Here is a 19,483-nt window from a genome sequence, read left to right as displayed (position 1 = left end):
TCAATTAAAAACAACAACAAAAAAACAATACTTTTTTTACATACAGTATTGTAATAGTACAGTCAGTGAATCCATAGCAAGGTCATTTTATACTAAAATTTAATCTTAAAATAATTCTCTGTATATAAGAAGCTACTTGGGTATTAATATACATCCTTTGGCACATAAAGCATATTAACCAGAAGATAAAAGGGTTAATTAAAATTTATTGTTTAAATACATCCAAGGTTAATTTCAATTTTGAGTTTGGATCTATATGCATGCACTTTACAACATGTTCATTGTGATGCACAAAAATCATTTTCTCTATTAAATGCATTAGAAACATTTATTACATTAGGAAACACTGTGTAAGCAGTTGCATAACAAAACAATTATCACCTTAAGAAGTAATTAATTATTCCTGCTTGCTAATTTTAATAATAATCTATCTTTTATAAGCTGTGCTTCTCTATTTACTTAGAAATAAAAATGTGCATATTTAATGTATTAATAGTACAGTTTTTAAATGTTACTATTAATAGTGGAAAATCTTTAAATGAAAGATATATTAACATACACTAGTTTTAACCAAACAGACAAGGAAAAATTTACTGGTTTCAAAAGCTAATCTTCAAATCCAGGAATTTAAGAAGTCTTCATCTTCATGTTCATACCATACTGACTTCAAAACGTTACCTCTCTGACTGAGGTATAACTTTCTGTTATACTGGTGATATGCAAGGAAGTCAGAAACAGAAGGGCCTTCTGCTTTTGAACATCCCAGACTCACAAGAAAAACGGCAGTCCCACTGTTCACTATAAGGCTGGAAACAATTTACAGTTAAAAAATTATAACTAAAATTAAAAACTTATAATTCTGAACAGGTAGGCAGCTTGCTCTAGTTCACTAGGAGGGTAGGTAAATATTAATTTATTAATAAAAATGCTTATTCTGTAAATAACATAATGAGGGTATCAGGAAATCTGAAGGATTATCATGAATATTTTAATTAAAAACTAAAGCTAATGTTTTTTAAGCAACAATATTTTTTTTTTGATCCATACATAGGCTCTCCTCCAAAATCCTGAAGAACCAGGGATTACACAGTCATATTGATATTAGTATCTTTCTTTTCCCCTTTCTTTCTCTCTTATAATTTTTGCATTTACATGCTGTATGTTAACAGTGAGGAACCCAACCTGAAATAAAACCAACATCAATCACACTAGATTACATCAATCAGCCTATACTTCAATTTTCTCTACATTTTCTAATTCATACACTTTGGAATTTGATTTTGCTAAAATATACTATCCTACGTTTGCTTCTTCACTATGAAGGCACATAGATAATAAAGACTAAATTACAATTATCAGATTATAGTAATACAACTTTGCCTTTTTGTCAAAAATTCTTTTTGCAAATGAATCAACAATTTAACGTAAGCCTTCCAGCTATTATTATAAGTTAACAAAGCTTATTGCAGTCCTCTCCAAACACACAGTATTGCTTGTCTTCTCTTCTAGGTCAAAATAGTCAAAATTGAATAGGTGGCAAAAGATAATGCTTGTTCTCCCTTACTCTTTCTTTCCTCAGCTGGTTCATTCATCATTAGTCTGAGTCAACATAGATAACCTACCACAATTTTCCAATACTATTTAAGTTTTCCTGTACTGCTGAAAAAAATATCAGTTATTGTTATACCTGAAATATTATCTATTATTCCTGATATCAGTCGAAGCATGGCAGACTCTAAAATTGCGTCCCCACAAAGGGAAGTCCATCTTACCCACCGTGATTCAGAATGACACGTACTTTGTTCAGTTGTAAAGAGTAATCAAAGGTGTGTGCTTAAATCCAATCAGTGTACTTCAAAGAAGATTACGTCAAAATGCTTCAAATAGTGATTCTATTGTGCAACACCAAGTAACTCCCTTAACTTCCGTAAGTCTCAGATTTCTGAACTATAAAATGAAAACAAAAGTGCCTTGTAAAGTGCACAGCAATCTCCTGCAATAGCGATTATAAGCACAAGCATCCTAAAAAGTACATAGATGTCAAAATGATTGTTACACTACAGACATATCAAGCAGACACTTTTAATTGAACCTGATTGTAATCACTCAAAATGTTCGTATATTCATGTGATCTAGTCAGTATCTTTCTTCTAGCATTCACTTATTGACCTCCAGCCCTCTGACTAAAAGAACATTTTTCCAATTGCCACATGATTATTAATTCATAGAAAGTTTCACAAACTTATGAATTCATCCAAAGACAACAGGAATCGCTGTAGTTTTGCTGAAATTTTCCCAATGATTTCTGTCCAGAACTAGGCCCTGAAGATTTAGCATGAGCATCTGCCAGCATAGATCGCCTGGGCTTGAGAAAAGATTTATCATGCACAGTCAAAGCTTGCGGTAAGAAATGTGCTTCCTGTCCAAAAGAACATAAGAACACGCAGACAGATTATGGACAACACCAAACAGTTTCTGATTCTGGTTCATTAAAAAAAAAAAAAAAAAAAAAAACATGTAAGAATGGGAAACCATAACTGAAATAAAAGGGACAAAGATGTTTCCTGACAAAAATGAAAATGCAAATATGAGGAAAGGAAATAAATGTGTCACTAAATCCAAAGGGATAAAGAAGAGCACACAGATGGGAATAACAAAAAAAAAAAGATGCTAATGGAAGGAAGATAACAGAGTCCTGGAGATGAGGATAACAAGCATTAATTTGATATACAGTGTACACATTCAAGAAGTGAAGCTCAACATTCTCTCAACATAGAAAAGAAGATACTTTAGCAGTATCATTTAGAAAAATGTAGAGAGGAAAGAAAAATAACAGGCAGGATAAGGTTGTGATAATCAAGCGAGAGGATGACAAGTGTTTGGGATAAATGAGAATGGATCAATTCTGAAGCTACTGAAGCAGAAGAACAACAGGAAACACATAGAGTAATAACCAAAAGACAAGTTTTCAACTTGCCACCATCTTTTATTTTTCAGATAAAAGCACAGGTTAATTACCACATTGCTGTTCTATTCCTTGTCTTAACTTTACTGTTTAGTAAGGAGTATATCTACAATGCATTTCAGAGGAATAAGCGCATCATTATATGTCACATTAACCAACTCAGACACAAATTGGCTAGCTCAGGTATTCTGACAGCAATGTACCTGTAGCAGCACAAAACTCAGTGTAGGCTAACTATCTCAGTATTTATCCAGTATAAACACATTTAGGGCAATGCTACGATTGCTGCACATCTAATGTGAATGTCTACACAAGTGGCAGTCAGCTCAGTGCAGGTATATATACATTTATATGATCATTAGAGCATTGAAGAAATGTCATCATACAACTTAACAACAACATGAAAGATATATGAAAGGCTTTATATAAATGAACTTTAATATAACTAAATAAAAAAACTGGAAGAAAAAAAAAGAAAAGGGATATAAATCTCCAAAAAAATATTAATCAATCATTTCAAAAGTCACTGTAAACATAATTTCTTAAGCTATCATAATGGTGAAACAAAAGAAAAAAAAACTACATATATCATTCCTTAGCTCTATGCATTTTTATATTGTATTCATGAAAAAAGATTAAAATTTTTCACATCAGGAATTTGACATTCATTTACCATCTTTGAAAAGGCTACTAATAATGAATTATTTATAATATAGTACAGTAGCACCAATAAACATTTTTTTAAGAGAGATTAAATCATAGTTCTTATGAACAAAAAGTTATCTTACGGATTCAGAAGAGAAAAACAGAGATGTGATTTTACCACAAATTGTTAGAATATAATAATAGCCCCTTAATGCATTATGGTAATTTACCTTCACATTATGTTACTGTAGCAGATCTGGAATCCCAGTAGCTGTCTAAAGAACACACAGTGATAATATATGGTTTGTTCCCAGTTTGTTTTCAGAAATACAAACACTAAATCAAAATTAGCATGCTAAAGGCCAGACCTAGAAGGCAATTAGGTTACTAAACAGAATCAATAAAAAACAAAGCTCTACATGTATTCAAAATGTTTCCAAAGTACTGTTAAGCTGAGCAAAATATTTTCTCCTAAAAATCAAATAGTATCACTCAGAGAATAAAAATGTATATCTGATGTAGAAGCACCTCTTCTGAAGTATGTTTTTCAGCCAGCGTTCTTTCAAAAGAACAGACCATGATGCATTTCAGAGTTTTGCCTCTTCGCGCATTACAGTGGTAGCTAAAACGAGCAAAGATGTTAATTTGTATTGTTAACTTTGGAACGGTAGGTAGTTGAGAATTTATAAACAATTCAGAGAGACTGGGAAAAACAAAACAAAACAAAAAAAACCTATCTGAACTATATTCTAATTTCAGGGGGAAAAAAAAATGGTTATCTTCTAAATGACTTCAAAGGGATCTCTGGAGATGACCTAGTCCAACCCCTCTGCTCAGAGCAGAGAAATAGCAGCACCACACTGCTGTGCCAATGCAGCCTTTGAGTACAGGACCTGATGCAAATGTTTCAATTCATCCTTTATTTTCACTGCTTTAGCCCCTTTCCTTATTCTTTATAACATCACCAAATTTCAGTAGACATAATACAGGATGTAAAATTCCCTAAATTTCATTCATCATTTGTTTCATATGAAACTGAGGCAAAGTACTCAACATTTCTCAACCATTTTGCTCTCATTTCACAAAGCTGAAATTCACTGCAGAAGGCGCAAGGTAGTCAAGAACCAGGTCTTTTGTGCTGCTGTCTTCTTCAAAAGAGAAATAATAATGCAGGTTATTGAACTGAACAAAACACAGCTATTTAGTCTAGCAGAATATTTCAGCCTTCTCCAAGGAGAAAATAAAGCCTTTCCACTACCTCTTAGGTCCGAAATATTTACTGTTCTGGTTCCACTTGACATTTTATTCTGAGTACAGCCATTCTTTCTGATCCATCTACAGAGCACTGTCTGCATAAGCAGAGTAAAGAACACTTACAAATTTCTTCTAATTCTGGATAGCTCTAATTCAAAAAGACAGAGATAAAGGATATAAACAGGACAGGGAAGGCAGAGAACTACTGTGGCGAAAGAGGAAGGAGAAGCATCCCTAACAAAATAAATGATGCTAAAATTTTCCCACTGGCACTGCTCTTCACTGGATTTTCCCTAGATGTGAGTACCCAGCAAGTACCATGAAATTCTGAAGGGTGGCTAGTAGCTCTTCTCAAGGCTCAAAATCAGAGAAAAACCTAAGATAATATCTGCAATGCTACCGATTACACCCATCAGAAGTGATTGACCTGGACCCAACAATTGCTGAAAACTAACATGATTCTCTATTTTAAGAAAAAATTATTCAAAGCAATTATTTCCTTAGTAAGTAACTAAAGAATAGGTCACCTGTTTCTCTATAGAGTAACTATAGATTTATTCACATTTTATAAGGGAATTTTGCTTCTCCTCATCACTGACTTCCAATGCTGTTATAAGTATCCTTAGGTAAATCACAAACTCAGCTGGATTTTTTTCTGCTACTTTCAACTGTCACAGGCCTCTATTGTGCCACTATATACACCTACCTCTATACATTCACAAGTGATTAACTGATGTCACATTCATGTTCATATTAACATGTGCAGTTTGAAATAAACACAGCTGCATTTATGTCAACGATTTTATATTCAAATATATCTGATTATGCTGAAATAAACACAGCTGCATTTATTTCAGTGATTGTACATTCAGATAAGTATATTTGTTCAGCGTAATGTAATGTTCCTTCACACTGGCAGGGACATTGCTATTCTTTCTTATATTTCCCACTATCATTTTTCCAGATGGAAAAATTTGAACAGAGCCAGAAAAATGGAAACTGGAAAATTTATCTCAAAACCTAGTATATGTGAAAATCGTTCTGCTTATTCTCAAAAATAGCTTCATCTTTGTATGAAATATTTTTTTATTATTCTTATTCATTCTTTGACAAAGAGCAAGTTCAGAAAAATCCCACCAAAAATGTAAGTGATGGAAATGTAAATAAATACTAGGAATGTATAGAAATAAATCTTAAGAAATGATCTGCATCAGGTGTGATTGTGGACATCTATTGTTAATGTTAGAATAGCATCTTCAATTACTACCTTCAGAAGAAAATTATTTTGAACAGAAAAATTAACTCTAAGATTTTCCTTGCTATTGTCTGACCAAATTACAGCTTTGCATGAAGTTAATGTTGTAAATATAACCTGTAATCTATTTTTAGAAAACACGAAAACGTAAAAGATTACTGTATGAACTAAAAAAGATTAAGCATTTATCCAGACGTACCAGGTCAGATCAAGGTCTAGCCCAGCAACTGTGCCAGAAATTGATCCCTAGAGAAGGCCACGGAACAAAGCAATCATTTAGATACCTCCCCAGAACAGTCCCTCAATTTACAACGTGCAGTTTATGAAACTTCTAAGCCAGAGATGTTGTCAGTGTATCTCAACTGATTTTTTCTTCCCTGGTCTTGTCAGCTGTTTTTGACACACATAAACTTTTAGCATCCACAACATACAACAGGAAGCTCTACAGCTTAATTAAACAAAATGTGAGGAACCATTTCCCTTTGTCTTCTTTCAACTTGTCAACTGCTAGTTTCACCTGCTAGTCCCTAGTTTTTGTATAAAGAAAAGAGAAGGAAACACCGTTCCCTATTCATTGTAATTTTGACTGAGAATTATGATTTTACAGATCTCCAAGATGTTCTTCATCAATTGTCTCTTTTCCAGACTAAGGAGTTCTATTTCATTTGGTTGTTCCTCATACACAGGCTAGTGCAAATCTGCTCTGAACTTAAAATTATCCCATCTAAGACTGCTTCCATTTCCAGTTGCTTATTCTGCTCCTTCTTTAGGTCAGTTAAACAGCAAATCAACCTCTTCTGTGCTTGTGCTTGCTGAGGGGTACAAACATGGTAAGAGGCAGGAGGGATAGGCTAGGTCTTTGAAAAGAAGGTAACATGAATATCAGAAGAGAAACTGACTGAGAAAATGACAATCAGTACACCGACTACAATTAATATACTAATTTTTTACTGATGCTGTTATACTAATTCTTATCACATTGTCATTAGCACCGTAAGTCATTAATATCCATTTCCCACAAGTTAAGATACTTGATTAATGTTGTATTTGTTAGCTGATATCACATCAACACTAAGCACTGCCCCATTTGTAAAATTGACTTCCATGCTATATTCTGTTTAGATATTTAAAAGGTTAACATTTAGTTCTATTTGAAATGCTGACCTAGCAAGAAATAAATTAATTTGGCATTACAGTAGTAACATCAATTTCCCATGTAACTTTAGTAATGCATTTACTGGAAAGAGATTAATATCAATTCCATAAATCATTCACATGCTTTTTCCGGAGTTTGAGACATCTGAGTAATGTCATATATGTTAACTGATATCACTTTGCGCATGCTACATCCATTAATCTATGCCTAGGGTCATCATTAAAAAAAAAAAATCAATCTTTTCTTCTTAATTTTTGTGTGACTTCTAACCTGCACTAGTACACAAGTATTGATACTACAAGAGAATAATACTACAATGAATTGGGAACAGACATTTCCACAAAATGAACACATTGGTAAAATTATCCCTACTGGTAGCGATAACTACTTAATACCTTCATGTGAAACAGAGCATAAATAACTGCCAACATATAAGAAAATAATGAAAATGAAGTGTTTCATTAATCAGACATACCTTGATGCCACAAAAATAGACTGAAAACAGACATCATTACTGATTATATCAACACTCATTTCTTCTGTTTCTACATTGCATGTGAGTATTCACATAAAAGTGAAAGCCAAAACAGTCTACATGACTTAGTGATTCTGGCTGAACACAGCCTACCAGGAAATTTGTAATAAAAAATAGTTTTTTGCTCAAAAAAATAATGTATTCTACTGTGTTTAGATACAATGGAAGAAAGTAACTTTAAACATTTGTGGTTTTTTTCCACTCTTTATTTCTATTACTTCACCATTATTACCCGTGCTTGTATTGCTTTATTCCTGTTCTCGGATATTATAGCAGTGCCAGTGAAATAAGGTGAAGAAGGGTATTTTTGTTCACCTAAATGTACACACACTCAGGATCAGCTTGTATTGACAATTTTGGAAGCATATTACAATAGTACATTAGATGGCTATAACTTAACTATTTTCTAGGGTCAATTTCACTTGTTGTTGTTGAACATAATGTTAACAGCATCATGTCTGTATTTTTCATTTTTAAACTTTGTACAAACAAAAGTGCCCATTTCATAAATGCCTTATAACTCAAATTTTACAATATTTTAGTAATCACAAGTAAGATTAATCTCATTTAATTTTAGCAGTCTAAAGTTACATGTTAGGTCTTAGCAACTGGGACACAGGCATCCCCAAAGGGCAGTTCATCCTATACTATCTTTGCTTTTGTTCAAAAGATATCTTTCATGGTAAAGCTCAATGGCCTATTTCACGCCTGTAAGTGCTTACAAAGAGATCAGTGGAATTACAATCACTTACTGCAAGTTTGAGTGTTGTGTAAAGTGTTTTATAAGTGCATTACCCTATTTTTGAAATATAGAAAGATATTTAAAACCTTAACAAAAATGATACAAGAGTACTTCTCAGTCACATGAGACATCTTAATAGATTGTAGATCTTAACTTTTTCCAGCTGATTAAAATCATTTGCAATCCATCAGCACTGAATTATTTTTATTGGGCTTCTAATATGAAATTTTTGATAAACCTGCTACAAGAAAAGACAAACCAATGTTTGTCAAACGTTTTTACTGCAAGGTGGTTGTGTATCTATCAACATAATAATATGAGGTTTACAGTAATTGAGGTTGAATCTAAAATTTTACAAAACTTTAATTACAACCTTTTGAACATAAACCACAATACACAAATTACCCAATCATAACATTTTTTTCATAAAAAAAATAAGAATTCATCCAAAGGATGGAAGATTTAATGACTCTTGGCGGAGTTCCACTTTCTGGTTGAAATGAGAATAAAAGCAGACGGCAGCTTCATTTCTAATTTCAAGAAACACAGTATTTTTAACATTTAAACAGCATTATATTTGACTAACAAGCCAAAATATGTATTTTCAAAACCTTATAAAAAGCCCCTGTATTTAACAGTATGAATGCTGAGATTTAAGAACCTCTCTGAGCTAACCTTATTCCTTCAATCTTCAAATGGAATTATAAAATAATCAATTTGAGCCACAAACAGCAGAAACTGTCAGACTTGGGTTTTTAGGTTTTTTTCTGTTCTTTCTTCCGTCACAAAAACCATCCTTGCAACTCAACACGTAACAGTCTACCCCCTAACTCCAGCTTCCTCCCATGTTCCCTATGACATCCGGCCATGCAAAACAGAAGGTGCTGGGATTGATCCAGAAGTACGCACAGGCCGGATTTACTAATCAACACTCTCAAGGTGACTGGCAATCTAGATGATACCAAACAAAATAAACAATATTTGAATTCTTGCTTTGTTCTTCAGTGAAGCCACAGCTGGAAGCATCAACGTTCTTCCATATGCCAGTTCTTTAAGTCAAGAGCCAGGGGAAGCAAAAGGTATACCCATCTTAAGCCCGTCTTGAAAGCACTCGATGGCTGAGATGAAAAGGCAACAACACCCTGTAAACACGGTCTTTGCACCGTGTGAAAAAATGTTTGCAAGCCTCTGTGGGTATAAATGTATTCTCAACTCAGAGGAAATTTGGTCCTATCAAAGTACTATGACCAGTGCAGTGAACAAGATGGGTGCTGAGTGGTTGACATCTCTCATGGACTTTTTGAAGGTACACTTCTGTAGCAGTAGTAACATAGCCTGCATGACAGTGTGCGCCATGCTTCATACCCTCCTAGAACAGGTGTTGACAGACTCTAGTCAGACCAAGGCACTTTAAAGAGCAAGTCATCCATGTTGTCTGATGGCACCCTCTAGAGTACTCCAAGAATCCAGCATGCTTGAGGTTTCTTCTGATTTATGAGATGAGTGTGCAAGGAACTCAAACTGTTTGAACACTCAGAGAATCTAGTAAGTCTCCAACTCTCACAGGATAGAATAAACTAAAATCTGTAGATTTCAGTCTTATGACCAAAAAAAAGAAAAAAGAAAAAGATCCCCATGACCATGAGCTTCTCAGGTTTTGTGATCTATTTCAGAGCTCCAGGATAGTTGCAATTGTGTTTCTAACACCTTACAACTCATTGTACTCTGGCCTATTTCATCATGTTTGGGGACTTAGAAGAAAGTAGTGATGTCACTGTCAGCTATGGGTCCTTCCTTTTCTCTAAGTCCTGACATAAAAGACATTTCTGCAGCCTGCATAAGCTATGGTCAAACCCTTGAAGTTGCCATGCTTTGGGATCACTACCAAAATCCTCCCTTCTGTAGAGTGAGAAGATAAGACTGGTGCTCTTCATGAAAGGTTGAACTGGCATCAGCACCATAAAAATACTGGTTTATCTTTAAAGACATTTGCTTCGTGTTTTCTTTGCTCACTCTGCAAAACAGGTTTGAAAGGTTTCATGTCTATCACAAAAAATTAGTAAATAGTATGACCTCCTGCAAAGGAAAGCAAAGCAGTTACATAAGTACACAGAAAAAAAAGTTTTTCAGTACTGGAGGTATTGTCTCCAAAAATGATTAAACAAATAAAAATAAACAGTAACCACAATACCAAAGAAGCTGCTGACTAAATTGAAATCAGAAATAACATGCACCATGCCAATATAAGATAGTACAGGCAACTAGCTAAATTAAAAGTCATTTAGATCCACAAAACATAAAATGACTGAAATACAAATTCACACTGAATATCAAGGTGCCAGATTCCCTGAAGAACAAGAAAGTTTGAGCCTTACACACTCAGGAAGGATTTCATCATATAGCAGGAGTGAATACATCCATTTCCTAGAAGCACTATATTTTGAAGAATTCCCAGTTTTGCCAGAGCAGATAGGATGTCAGAAAAACATTTGTAGAGCACTGCATTGCTGCTGAACAAATACTATGTTGATAATTTAAAGTTTTAAAGAATAATAGGAAAAGGAATTATAACTGACACAAATTTACACATTTCAAATGTGACATTTATTTCCTTCAAATTGATACTACGCAGAGATAACCATGCTTCCATTCTTCCTTGAAGGTAACTCATGTTTGTTGTGAAAATTGACATCCAAAAATTAAATTGTGGTACACAAGAAATCTAAATTTTCAGCAGTTGCTTTTATGCTAATGATAAGTGAATATGAAAAATTTCTATTGGTCTCATATATTGTTAAATAATAATAAAGACAACAAGAAAGATTCCAGTTGTTAGAACATTAGGTTGAAATATGGGAACACAAATTCAAATTCCTTAGGTACTTGCAAGTTGATTACTCTCTCCCTCCTTTACTCCTCCATCTGTTATTTATAAGATAAAGGATTCAACCACCATTCTTCATTTACGATGACAGTATTTATTTTACCGCAAACATTCTTTCACTAGTTAAATTAATTGAGAGTAAGTTAGGTGCAAGCTACAAACTGGTTAGCTGGCTCTTCTGAAAAGAATCTAGAGAACATAAGGGATCACAAATTCAAAAGAAGTCAACAGTGTCATGCTATTGTGAAAAAGATTGGACTGTGTCACATAGCAGAAGTAAATATATTGCAAGGCATATCATGTAATAAACAATACATAGTACTGGCACCAGCATATCTGAGTATCATGTTTGCCTAGGATCACTGCATGTCAAGAAAGGCATGGAACAGCTGGAGACGGTCCAGAGGAAATAAAGAATGATATGAAATTTGGAAAACACAACCACTAAGGAACAATTGAAAAAAAATAGCAGTTATTTAACGTGAGGAGGGAAAGGTCAAGGCAAGATATTATAGCTTTCCACTAAGTCAAAGAAGAAAGGAACAATCTGCTGTCTATACTGCTGTCTGCAGTACTGGAAAATAATGCATTTTTGGTAAGAACATTTCTACATTGAAAGAAAAAGTTTCATATAATGAGCAAACTGCAGCATTAGAATGGATTGCTGCTTTCTCATTGAAACTTTCCTCACTTAAATTCTCTATGAGGAAGAAAAATAAGTATCTCTCAGGAATAGCAAAAGTAGTGTGTTTTGCTTTTCAACAGGAGAGCGGACTAAAAAGAAATCTCCATGTCTATTTTGGTGTGGGTTTTTTTTTTTTAATGATTTTTATAAAAACAAGGCCCTTCTAAACAGCAAAATGGACATTGTTTTTCAGACTACATAAAAACACACCTCTGTCTCAAATTCATACTCCTCAACACTACTTAATACAACAACGATAGCCACTACAAAAGTAAAGCATTCATAGCATTTCTTCTATATGCTTTATTATTTTTCCTGTTTTCTGCAAGTTTAATATTATTTATTTGTTCTGAAAAGGTACTTACTTCCAGTTCTGCAAGATAAAATAAAAGAGTCACTGAAAAATTGGTCTGGAAGGGAGCCTTCAGTTCTATCAACTAGATATTTCAAGAAAACACAGAATGCAGCCAAAGACAGGAAAGTCACTTGTGGAATCACATTTAACAGAACTTCTGTTTTGAAAACAAATCATCAAAAAATACTCCCTGAGTACCACTGTCCAGACAGTTTTGCTCCACTCTATCATAGTTTCATCAGGACCATGATCACTTCCAGTGAAAGCATTATATAAAACAATGACATAAGTTCTGTTAATGTTACATTAGATAGAGAGCTACAATCATCACTTATTATAACTATTGTTTTTTAATTGCATTGAATTTATTTATAAAGATTAAATAAATCCTTACAAAATTTTAACTGTAAAAAAAACTAACACCTCCTAAGTATGAGGGATCTCAGATTTCAATGACACGTTTAATAATAATAGCATCATAATGGATGAAGTACAGCTCTATCTTCAGGTATTCAAGTATATTTAGGTCTATAAGATAACATAACTTGGAATTATTACAGAATTAATGTCAACTGTTAAAAAAAATGTTCTTTGAAAACGGCAAATCCAATAGTATATAACATGTATAGCTATTGCCAATTTTAAGGTGGTACTCAAAGCTTATCAATACATTTTTGTACAAGTGTCTTATACTACTGTTTGGAAGATATGAGGAGATAGATTACAGAGTTATTAACAACTTGATAAAATATCCAATAATCAGTTAATTTGCTTTGACCCTTTAAGGTACTGTAAGCAATTACTTGGCTGACATAAACAATAGTTAAAGTGAATTTACAAATGAAGTATACGCATTGTTATTGTTCTTGCTAATACATTGTCATTATGAGAAAATAAATGAAGTTATTAATTTTATTCATATTTGTATTTTGGAGGTGTCTGAATATGCAAAGCAACATCAGAGACTCATCACGCTACGGTGTAAATAAACAAAGTATTTCATATAGCACCTGTCTCTATCACATGCTATAACTGTCAAAGTATGAACATCACTTTTGAACGACAGAAGTGTTTTAATTTAAAAATATAATTAATTCTGTTGCTTAAAAATTGGAGTTAAACCATAATGGAATGATTCACATTGCTTCACAAATCATTTGATAGCTGCAATTGATCCTTTTCATTGCATGGCAGCTTAACACAATAAAGTAAATTTCTCAGCTTGGCCCACTGATTAATTTCATAAATTGTTTTCTGATGAAAAAAATCAAATTCATAACCATTACGAAATAGCATCCAAAGTATTTTTTTAAAATATGTAAGTATTGTCTGAACTTTCAGATATATACTCTAAAAACCAAATATTCTTTACTACACAACTGCATCATTTACACCTTTTACACAATGCAATCAAAGGATTTAAATAACTCAATCTAATATTTTTCCAGGAATTGTCAGCCACTATACTACCCCTTAGGGATGTAACTCTTTATAAGAAAATTGTTTTACATGACACTGTAGCAGTTTTGGCATTACCAGCACCTCTCATATAAACCACTCTGGAAACTACAGTTTTTCCTGCCAAATGTCTTTTGTACATATGGTGTTTAACAGTGCTCTGCAGGTCTGTAAGCCAATAATAATAGATGCAAGCTAACAATCTGGAGACAAACATATATGTAACACAAAATGTGGCTACATACTTATATATATGTATTTAACTACATACCCCCCACATGCATATAAACATACATGATTTAAAATATTCTTCAAATTAATATACTAACTATAACACTTGCAAAATAGTTTCTCTTTCAATTTGCAGTAGTTTCCTAAAAACTAATTCTACTCCTATTGACATCAGAGGCAGAACTTCCAATAATCTCAGCAGCACAGAATTTGGCCACAAGAAACACGAATAAGAACCATACTTAAAGACACATTTTTAAAGTCTTCCAGCTATGCAAGGATAGACTTAGCGCTTTGAAACTTTGTTGAGGGAGTTAACCTGGCAAATTACAGTATAAAATAACATTTTTATATCCTACATCTTTGACTAGTTAATAATAAATACTGCATATGATAATAATACATATAATAATAGAATAAAATCCATTAATTTATCTACATGGGGTAAGAGAGATGTACCTGATAAAATGCACATTACAGGTAATAACAAACTTCATATATCTTTTTTACATTTGAGCAGTCTGATTTTATGTCATACTCTGAAGAGAATCAGTGAGTAAAACAGTATTTAATACAAACCTTTAGAATTAAGACGATTTTTATAAAGATGAGTGATACAGTAATAAGCATTAATATATTGGCAGCTGTTACATAAAGTAATGCTGAAAATGCTTACCACTTTCAAAACAGGCATCAAATATAAGATGTCCTTTTTTAGGCTGTCCACAATAACCAGCCGGGAGAACAGTGTACTTGCTCACGTTCCCTGCTATGATATCATCACCTCCTACGTCACTACCTGTTGCAGTAAAAGCAGAAATAAAGCATAAGCATGAAAAAGAAAAACAATAAAAAACAATTGAAGGATATTCTCCTCATGCTTTTCCAAATAACATGGAATTTGCACAATTTAAAATATACACCAGTAAATGAACTTTCTTTTCAAAATTCACTTAAGAATTTGTATAAAAGAATGGCCTCATATATTAAAGCTTCTCTAACAAATCATACAGCCTGGTTTCTTGCCCTTGCATGTCTGGCAGTTGAACACTCCCTTATGCAATGAAGTCTGATCTCCATTTGAATCTACTACTTTTGACTGAAACTCTAACATGGAGAGCTCTCTGATATTCTGCATAGATTCCCTAGAATTGAACTCCTACAGCAGCATCTTCCTTGCTATGGGCACTAAAGGGATGGTTTTCCTCTATCACTTTGCCCATTTTCATGCATCTTATATGAACTAAGAACCTCTGAAACTGTTAAGTCCCACTATTATTTGAAAATTTAAAGTTATTAAAAGGGAGAGACATACTTTCACAGAGATGTGATGATGCAAGCCTTGCTTGCTCAGCAAACAAAGCTCAGAAAACGAACTCAGAGAAAAAAATCAATTTTTTTTTTTATTTTGTAATTAAATGAGGACAAATTTTCCATACTACTGAATGATTTTCGTCAAAATACATCATCAGTGTATATATTGAAAACCTTGTTCTCACAGTCAAATTATACTGTCTAGCAAATTGCAGTGTGCAAAAAAATTATTTCCAAGTAGGGATGAAAGAACACTGATTTTTTTTCATTTGAGAAATATAGAAGAAAATAAGTTAATATTTGTATATTACATTATACATGAATATTACATTTTAATGAAAGAGATACATAATAATATAACTAGCTGTACGTTCTGACATTGTCTCTTCACTATTTACTGTTTGGAAAAAAAATGTGTAACAATAGAAAAACTATCTTCTGTGTTAGAGAAAACTAGAAGTAATGTGCATGTCTTCAAGTGCAGAAGGCATGTGACGGAATAATGGGATGATAATATCTTATTTCACTCTGATAAATAGGGCTACTGAGGCTTCTAGAAATAGACTTTTGGTCTGTACTGATTTTTTGACATTTAAATGGGTTATGGGGGATGATGAATGTGACATAAAGCTCAATTTGTTTTATTTTTATATTGAAAACTATTTCACACTAATGTTACAAGCAATTCATATCACCCCGAATGATGAAAACAGCTTATTAATTAAAACTGACCTTTCCATATATAAATGTACTCCACCTCTTGCGGCAAAACACCTTAGCCGAGGTAACAAATTATATCAATGTATGTGACACCACAGCTAAAGGGTCTGTCAGCCTTTCTATTATCCACCCATATTTTCAGAGGTATATAAATCCTGGATTAAAAAATATGTATATCCACCTCAACACTTGGCATATAAATTCATAGTCTTCCCAAAGAAGAAATTTGAAACTTACTTTCTCTGAGAAGTCCTGTAACAGAACCAGGAGAATTTAGACCTTTTCATATTTAAAAAAATAAATAAAAATAAATAATTAAAAAAAATAAATAGCATGTACTATTTTTTCTTTAGCAAAATTACTACTTGCTACCTCAAAGTTATTTGTTTTAGACTGAATAATTATTCACAGATAGCAATCTAGGGCATTTAAAGTGTTTTCTTTAAATGTAAAATTGCTACTTACTTCTGATATTTTCAGCTATATGTATTTTACCCTGCAGAGTTTGGCAGCAGTGCTGCTACATTTTGCTTAAAGACTGGTAACACCAGAGGCAAACTTGGACTTGAGCAAGGACTCTGCGTATAGCCATGATCGTGTCACTCAATACAATTCATCCCACTGCATCATGCAACCTGCCATTTGGAACAACAGCCACAGAAAAAACATTTCCCAAGTTCCAGTCCAGTGCCACTTTGATTAAGAGCCTCCTGTTGCAGTTAGTCAAGATAATGATTTGTAATCCAACACATGGAAACAAGGATACAAAAAAATAAATCAGGGAAAACCTGTAGATCTCCACCAAGAATACAGGAGCTGTCAAGAATCAAAGTGAAATAATAGGAGGCAGAGAGCCAACAGACTAGAGACTGAATTTCTGCTGGTAAATGTCCACTAGCAAGTCTCAGATAAAAATAATAGGCTTCTTTTAATTCTTAAAAGATAGCTGGTAAACACCACTTAGATAAAGACGAAATCAGAAGAGATTACATTCATAACACTGCCACCGTAAGAGAGTGGTGAGACAAGCAGGCAGGAGACAGCTACGTCTCCCTTTCCACCTAACTGACAAACTGGACAATCTGCCAGGGGAAGTCATCGCATCATGCAGAAGAAAGATGTCAAGAAACTGTGTCCTAGCAAAAAGTTTCCATTTCTTCTTCCTGGACTCATAGTCATTTAACAGTATTAACCTGTTCTTTCAGGTTCTTTACGGCACAGTACTTTGAATATTCAGAATATACTGTTGTTATATTTTGAGTTATATTATCTAATCACTAACATGTGAAACAGCAGTCTTTGAACATCATGCTATTATAGCACAAGAGCAAATGTCCGTGTTGGCATGTCCTACTCAGGTGACAAAGGAAACGCCTAAACTGAGCCTGCGCTGCTGTATTACGAGATTACGCGGCACGGCTTCACGCCCATCTGTTCAGCAGATGCAGCAAGTGTTGCTGAGAATACATCACCACCTTCAGATGGAGAGCTACGTTACACCGAGCTGCGAGCCCCCAGGCCAGCAAAGAGATCCTGTCCCCACAGCTGGAGCAGGTGTTTCTGGCCAAAGGCAGAGATGCGACAGAGAGTGGTGGGGAAGGGAAACCGTAGCTCGATCTCAAACAAAATGGAAGGGGGAGAAAAGAATTAACTGAAGAATATACTGCACATTACTCCTAAGGAGAACCTGTTCTCCTTTGAAAAAAGGTTAGATAAGACAAGCAAAGGCAAGAGTAACTTAGCAAAGAAATCTTCTCATACTGCACGTCTTATTTTGTCAATTATTTTTCTTATAGGTTGTAAGACACATGGATATTTTATTCTAATTCTTCAGAGCTTAAACTGGAGTCTACAGCAGATTCCTAGGATTTACTTTTACCACAGTATTAAACTTTAATCGCAATTTTCTATGAAGTATAAAATCTGTAGGTGTCTGAAATCTCTGTAACTAACTACAAAAGTTGGACAGTATTCAGGTATCTGCACTCTTCACTATTGCCATTGTGGAAATATTTCATATCAAAGTAGTGAAAATGAACAGAATCAGTTAAAAGGGACTGGGATTCTTAGGCGGAAAAGTTTAGAAACTTCTAGAGCTTCTTACTATTCTTAAGTTCAAATGATAAAGCCAACACTTTTTTTTTTTATTTAAGCAGATACGAAAACAGAATTTGCTACAGTAAACATCATGCAAATTTAGGTACATTTTCTTAAAAAAAAAAAAGCTTCTGGAGGAAGTAAATAATAGTTATTCTCTGAACTGAATAAACAACAAGCCCACTTCCAGCTGTGACAAACTTCGGGATCTATGGAGGTGGCAGCCGGCAGCTACCCTCATACTACATTAAGTAGAAGGAAAGCACAGCTACATTAAAACAGACACAGAAAAATTTTCCTGGTAAACCTGCATAATTCTTATAATCTGATTTACTGCCTAACATTGATAGCCAATTAGGAAGGGAAGGTAACGTGAAAAGATACAATAACTGCAACTGAACATTATAGAAGAGTTTCTTTAAATATTACAAATGTAATTCAGATGCCTCAACTTTTTCTGTTATAACAACAAAATTATACATCTTACTACTGATTCTTCTGTCAATAGCTAGAGAACTACTACTGCTGTTGATAAGGTACTACCCTTTACATCAGGACAAACAAACATGAAATAAAGTTTCTGAATTTGATAATTTTCATTTTAACTTCACCTCTTCTGTACAGTCAAATAAATACTGCTGCATTGTTCTTCACAGGAAATGAGCAAATTCACTCCAGCTTTGATCATGAACCTAGTGTAGGTTAGCTCTCCTAATTGGTTTTGATCAATCCAGATATTCTACTTTAGGCCAAACTGTTCAGAAGAAAAAACGGTTTCTGAGTAACATATCAAAATCAAGTCACTGGCTCTACAAAATGCGTTGGGAAAATTGTATTATTTTCAGTGACATCATGAAACTTAATGGCTAAGTTAATGTGTAAAGATCTAATAACCAGATTCCCATCACCCAGGATGTGGAAAGTCTCTGAGCGTCCTAGCAAAGACCCTCATCAGCCATGAGCAGTAGAGTTATTGCAAACCCATGCGGAGAAGTGAATCTGAACTCCCAGCATAGTTTGCAATAAACAGAATTTTTTTCAGATGACAACAAACCTCCTATTAGCTCCTAAATGTGACAAGTCTCTAAATGAACACTGCTCAACTCATGTTTTGGAATAGCAACTCTTATGAGGGATTTACCACTAACTATCTTCTCTACCAATCAGAAAAACACAATTATTTTATA

General features: G+C 33.8%; 1 protein-coding gene across 3 annotated transcripts in view; it reads right to left on the bottom strand.

Moving 5' to 3' along the window:
* LOC308199414 (BEN domain-containing protein 5) overlaps positions 1 to 19,483 on the bottom strand; it is a 923,492-nt gene that overhangs the window by 891,024 nt on the left and 12,985 nt on the right. For 2 of the 3 annotated variants that reach the window (XM_080603543.1, XM_080603542.1), the window contains one exon: positions 14,842 to 14,964. In XM_080603543.1, coding sequence (XP_080459669.1) covers positions 14,842 to 14,964 — 123 coding nt within the window. Of the gene's footprint in view, positions 1 to 14,841; positions 14,965 to 16,436; positions 16,479 to 19,483 lie in introns of all 3 variants that reach the window. The other variant, XM_080603541.1, reaches the window with a different exon arrangement.

This window comes from Anser brachyrhynchus, assembly GCF_964034855.1.
Source record: "Anser brachyrhynchus genome assembly, chromosome: 8".
Lineage (NCBI taxonomy): Eukaryota > Metazoa > Chordata > Aves > Anseriformes > Anatidae > Anser > Anser brachyrhynchus.
The sequence above is the reverse complement of the archived record's forward strand: the minus strand, read 5'-3'. Positions and strand labels throughout refer to the sequence as shown.